The sequence below is a fragment of the Cyprinodon variegatus genome, unplaced genomic scaffold (genome assembly GCF_000732505.1).
Source record: "Cyprinodon variegatus isolate N-32 unplaced genomic scaffold, C_variegatus-1.0 Scaffold453, whole genome shotgun sequence".
In the NCBI taxonomy this organism is placed as follows: Eukaryota; Metazoa; Chordata; class Actinopteri; order Cyprinodontiformes; family Cyprinodontidae; genus Cyprinodon; species Cyprinodon variegatus.
The window spans coordinates 272,052-278,149 of record NW_015150906.1 but is presented as its reverse complement, the minus strand read 5'-3'; the positions used below and the strand labels follow the sequence as shown (position 1 = coordinate 278,149).

The 6,098-nt window shown below is 41.6% G+C and overlaps 2 protein-coding genes across 2 annotated transcripts in view; one reads left to right on the top strand and one right to left on the bottom strand.

Moving 5' to 3' along the window:
- skp2 (S-phase kinase-associated protein 2, E3 ubiquitin protein ligase) overlaps positions 1-1,037 on the top strand; it is a 7,176-nt gene extending 6,139 nt beyond the window's left edge. Inside the window, exons 9-10 of the mRNA XM_015389291.1 lie at positions 222-329; positions 418-1,037. Coding sequence (XP_015244777.1) covers positions 222-329; positions 418-637 — 328 coding nt within the window. The 3' untranslated portion in view covers positions 638-1,037. The remainder of the gene's footprint in view (positions 1-221; positions 330-417) is intronic.
- A 1,690-nt stretch (positions 1,038-2,727) lies between these two features.
- The window catches only part of LOC107093938 (protein SET-like), a 5,187-nt gene continuing 1,816 nt past the window's right edge, over positions 2,728-6,098 (bottom strand). Inside the window, exons 5-7 of the mRNA XM_015389292.1 lie at positions 5,606-5,776; positions 5,305-5,430; positions 2,728-3,635 (exon numbers count right to left, since the gene is read on the bottom strand). Coding sequence (XP_015244778.1) covers positions 3,615-3,635; positions 5,305-5,430; positions 5,606-5,776 — 318 coding nt within the window. The 3' untranslated portion in view covers positions 2,728-3,614. The remainder of the gene's footprint in view (positions 3,636-5,304; positions 5,431-5,605; positions 5,777-6,098) is intronic.

The following is a 6,098-nucleotide window of genomic DNA, read 5'->3' as shown; positions in this document are numbered from 1 at the left end:
ATATAACTACTCAAATTAAGGGTAAATACACTTAATTTAACAAATTTTTACTTATTTCTAGCTCATTTTTCCAGTGTGGACTCTGCAGGCTTGAGGTATCTGGTCCTTCTGCTTGTTTGGTTTAAGATCAGATGTTTTTTGTTTTTGTTTTTTGGAAGTGAGGGGTTTGGTTTTCTGTGGCTGGTTCCACCGCAGTAGTTTGGTTTTTTTCTGTCCAACAGCGACAGCACCCTGCTGATGGCCGACAGCTTCCCGGTTCTGAAGCAGCTGAAGAACCTGCGTCACCTCTCTCTGAGTCGCTGCTACCACATCCACCTGGCTGCGCTCTCGTAAGTCCCACCCAGCTGTCATGTGCGGCTGCTGCTTTGGTTCTGACTGGGTTCTGTAATCGGTTTCCCGCCCCGTTTCTGTTCCCAGGGACCTCGGGAAGATGCTCCCGTCCCTCAGTTTCCTGGACGTCTTCAGCTTCGTGCAGGACAGCCAGCTGGCGGCTCTAAAGAAGGACATGCCTCACGTCAGCATCAACTCCAGACCTTTCTCCAGCGTGGCCCGGCCCACTCCGGCCGGCCGGATCGGCGCCTCTCAGCTGGACCAGACCATGTGGAACAGGCAGTGCAGACTGAGGGTCCGGCTCTAACCGGAGCCGTGGGACTGTTTCGTTTCGGTGCAGAACTGGTTCTCGCTCCAGTTTCTCTGGTGTTTCTGGGACCAGAGGTCAGATGTTGAACTCGGCCTCTTGTTCAGCACATTTTCAGGTTTTAGAGGACGTTTTTAGGAAAACCAATCGATGTTGGACTCTAGGTTCTGATGATGTTTATAGATGGAGGTTCTTGCTGTAATAATGACTGAATGATGGAATCACTGTTGACAGTTTTTTATGGAAAATGTTTGGTGCCACTGTAGGTTGAAACGTGATCCAATTCATGTGAAATCACAGATCAGGAGATGCACCGTGGCTCCATTTTAGACCAATCCAGTTCTTACTTGAAAATTTTTTTATTGCCTCTGAATCTCAAGTATTAAACCCCAGAAAAATGTCAGGATTTGAGTGTGTCGTCATTTCCTGAGGAGGTCCGACTTCTCCTTCTAGGTCCATTAGCCTGACTTCATTTTGGATTAAGAAGCATTTGGGAGGAGGAGACGAGCAGAACCGGGCTGCCAACCCAGAACCTATTCAGAAAGGTTTAGGTCAAGCTGGGTTTTTTATTTAATTATTTATATATATATATATATATATATATATATATATATATATATATAATTGTCAAAATGATAAACACTAAAACGCACGAGGATGAAATGACCCAGACAACCATTTGGGCTTGAAGGCAATGATTTCAGGTCAAAGCAAACAGAGCTGTGCTAGTTTGGCTAAACCAGGAGTAAAACCACAGCTACAGATCTAAACTTGACTAAAATGGGTCTGGGAAAATAAAAAAAAAAGGACTAAACCAGAGGCAGAACTAAGACCAGACTAATTGAATGAAACCACGGCTTCAATAGGACTATAACCAGGACAAAACCACACTACAGTAGGTCTGAACCAGAAATAAAACCATGGCTAAAAGAGAACTAAAACTATACTACAGTCAGTATAAACCGAAGGTAAAGTAGGACTAAAATAAGAATAAACAAGTTCTAAAGTCAGGTCTAAAACAGAAATAAAAACATTGCTAAAGTAGGTTTAAACCAGGACTTTAACCAAGGCTAACCTAGTTCTAACCCACTTAAATCGGACTAAACCAGGGCTAAAATACTTTTTTTTGTTCAGGTTATAGAAATATTAAAGCCACACTAAAACCTTGGCTTAATCTGAGATCTATAAATGATTTATCAAGTCAATATGTAGCATTGGTGCATAGAAAGTTCAAAATGTTTATTTCTTTAAGCAAACAATAACACCCATACATCATATTCTGATTGTACTCACCCAAAAATAAAACGCAAGGAGCACAGAACAAAAAGCACTGATTTCTTATAAACTGTAGAAAAATGAGGGGGATCAATCAGAATGAAACTTAAAACATGTCATTTTAGTCAAATTTTTTATGACATTTGGGATAATTTGGCCAATAGAAAAACGTTAATGGTACATTTAATGCATTTGTCCTTAGTTTAGTAATATTAAATCCTGAGTCTGAATATAATGCAGATGCTGTTAAAAGGATTCATTTTAAATCAGAATTTAGTTTATGTTCTATGTATGTTTTTCAGATGGATTTATATCCTTCAGTGATTGAGTCATGTGACCCTGAGCTAAGCAGATACCTGATCAGAGATTTCTCATTCTCTGATTTAGGATTTAATCCTTCCTTCTTTCCTAGTCTTACAAAGAATTCCTTGATTTCTCAATCTGCTGTCAGATTCCAGAACCGGTTCAGTTTGTTTCACTGGCTTTCAGGGAAGCTAAACCCAAGTCTAAGATCTGGCGCCCCCCAGTGGTTAATTCTTTTCTGAAACTTTTTTTTTAAATTAACATCTCATTCAGGTTTGATTGTGAGATTTTAATCTGTAATATTTTATGACCAAAAAAACTAATCTGCACAGGAGGAATATTTCTTTTTGAGCGTTTTAAATCCACTCAAACATCCTTTTTGATTCATCGTATTTGAGCGTTAATCAACAGAACCAGAGTTTCATTCATTTTTACTTCCATCCAGAACCAGTTAGGAACCTGCTTCCTCAGAGGAACCAAGTTTGGAACAAAGCAACACATCTCCACGTTGATTCAGCCATATTGGTTTATTATAAAAGTCACTTCCAGTGAGGCGGGACAAATTCAACAATGGGACATCTGAAGAGCCTGAGGATTATTAAAGTGTCGCATCAGAACCGGGACGGCTAGAAAAGCTGATGCGACTTAACTTCTCAGTTTGGATCACCAGATTCACTTCTGGATCTTGAGAAGTTGATTCCTCCAGAGGTTCACATCTGCAATTCGTTTCGGGATCGAATTTGGTTTCTAATAAACCAGCCAGGAATCGGGAGGAGGAGCAATTTTTCTCTCTACTGTTTTGGGTTTTAATTTAAAACCAAACAGACAAAAAAAAAAAAGGGGGATGATCTGTGATGGTGGGGAGAAGCGAGTCGAGCCGTAGCGGAATAAACTGGCTTTGTGAGCGGAAACATTTAGAGACTGAGAGGAACAAGCTGGTGCTGCTTCATCTGTAAGCCCCCCCACCCTATACATTTATATATTCATATATATATATATATATATATATATAGAAAAGTGGTTAAAGATGCTAGGATGATAAGTTCTCACGGCACCATGGCTTATTTTAGGAAACACAACAGAAACCGTCATCTGAGACAAACTGCTAACGCACGCGGCTTTAATCTACAGGAAATGACGTGCAGAATGCTACAAAGTTATTGATTTATCTCGTGTGTCTGAAGACGTGGAGAAACGATGACAGGAGAGTCCGGCGCCGTCCTCCAGTGGACCCGAAGCTGGTCTAACTGAGCGGGCTGCAGACGGGTCGACGACACACAGGAGGAAAAATATTAGAAACAAAAAAAAAAATTTTTTTTTTTTACAAAACCCCTCCCTCCTAAACAAACACTTCATCCCACAGACTGATCCGGTGGGAGGACGGTGCCGACAGAAGCTTTCAGTCGTCTTCCCCGTCGTCCTGAAAAACACAAAAATGGAGGTCGGTCTGGGTCAGCACCTCTAAGGTTCAGCTCTTAAACAGAACATTAATCCATTTCTATCTGCTTTCAGAACCAATTATTTACACTCAGGAATGAGGCTCCTTAGAATTATACAGGTTAAGAAGCCAATGGGCTGAATATGGATCAGAACCAGAATCATCAGAAATTAACAAAAAATACAAAGGAATATAGCAATCAGGTTGATATTATATAAATTGTCAAAATGATAAACATTAAAACACTGAGGATGTGTAATGACGGGAAAACTGAAATGACCCAGGCAACCATTTGGGACTTGAAGGCAACGATCTCAGGTCCAAGTAAACAGAGCTGTGCTGATAATAATCTGCTGCTGATTATGCTCGACAGTGGGATCAAAACCAGGTTATAGTCTGGCTAAACCAGGAGTAAAACCACAGCTACAGCACATCTAAACTTGACTAAAGTAGGGCTTAGAAAAAGAACTAAACCAGGGCCTGGACTAAAACCAGACTAGTTTATTTAAAGGACAATAAGTCTCAACCAGGCGTAAAGTTTTACTAAAGTAGGACTAAATCAGAACTAAAACCATGGCTAAAGAAGGTCTAAACCAGGACTAAAACTATACCACTACATTCAGTCTAAAGGTCTAAACCATGGCCTAGGTAAGTCTAAACCAAGACTTAAGTCAGACTAAACCAGGCCTAAAGTAGGACTAAACTAGGACTTAAGTAGGTCTAAACCAGACTACAGTCGTTCTACACCAGGGCTAAAGTAGGTCAAAGCAGGACTAAAACCAAAGGTAAAGTAGGTCTAACCTGGACTAAAGCCAGGTTGAGTAAGTCTAAAAGGACTAAAACAAGGGCTAAAGTAGGTCTAAACCAAAACTAAAACAAGACTACAGTCAGTCTAAACCAGGACTGAAACCAGACAATGGTCAGTCTAAACCAGGCCTCAAGTAAGTCTAAACCGGGACTGAAACCACACTACAGTCGGTCTATACCAGGACTAAAGTAAGTCGAAGCCAGGACTAAAACCAGGACTAAAGTATGTCTAACCCTGGAATAAAACCAGGCTAAAGTAGGTCTAAAAAGACTAAAACAAGGGCTAAAGTAGGTCTAAACCAGGACTAAAACCAAACAGTTGGTCTAAACCAGGGCTAAGTAGTTCTAAACCGGGATTGAAACTAGACTACAGTTGGTTTACACCAGGCCTAAACTAAGTCTAAACCGGGACTGAAAACAGACTGCAGTCGGTCTAAACCAGGGCTAAAGTAGGTTAAAGCCAGGACTAAAACCCAAAGGTAAAGTAGGTCTTAACCTGGACTAAAACCAGGTTAAGTAAGTTTAAAATGACTAAAACAAGGGCTAAATTAGGTCTAAACCAGGAATTAATCCAGACAAAAGTCTGTCTAAACCAGGGCTAAAGTAGATCGATTTGATGGAGAGACCTGCTACTGTTGGCAACAAAGGATACGTTCTGGACTGGTTCTGTATCAAACTGAATAGAAGTTTTTTTCCCAGCATTTTGAACTCTGGGTTTTGAACTCACAACCTCAGGATTCCAAGCCCTATGCTCTAAACTTTAGGCTGCCACTCTCGAAACAATAAAGATAGATAAATGTGTTTTAGTTTATATGTTGAGCTACAGCTCTGAAGGCGGTCTCACCTCTCCATCTTCCCCTTCACCATCTTCATCTTCACCCTCCTCTTCCTCCCCCTCATCAATGTCTTCCAGACCCTCCTCATCATCCTCTTCGTCATCCTCGCCTTCCTCGTCCTCTATGTCGGGGACCTGGGAGGCATCCAGAGACAAACCGTTAAACAGAACCCAGCCTACGCTCTGAGCTGCTGAAAAAGTACCGGTTCAGACTGGATTTAATTGTTATTCAGGTTTCATGCATAAACCCGACACATTTATCAACAGCTCTGTGTGTTTGTCCAGGTAGACAGAGGACCGATCTTCCTACCAGGTAGTACTGCAGTGGGTTGGGCCAGATGTCGTCCTTGATCACCTCTCCCAGCTCGTCGGCTCCGGCGTCTGAGTGGTCGGTGAACCAGGTGAAGAAGCTCTCCGGCTCCTCATGTTGTCGCTTCTTCCCAGCTTTGTTCGGCGTCTGGCCGGACCGTTTGGTCAGGTCCTGCAGAGTTCCCATGGTTACATGTTACCTCCCATTCTACAGATCTCTGCTTTCACTAAATGCTGGCAATGAACCCTTTAGATTTTTTGTAAAAGGCTTATTTAATTTCTAAAAAGGACTACTTAATCTTGCTTTTTTAAGAATTGCAGACCTTTTTTATTTTTTTTTAAATCCCTATTGGTCCACTGATGTTACATTTACTCAGAGCTTGCTTCTGATTGGCTGACGACTCCTCCCCCTTGAAGTTGCTACGGCCCCGTCCACACAAAGTCAAACCCTGGTCTAAACGCACACATTTTTCACCAAACCAGCCTCTCATCCA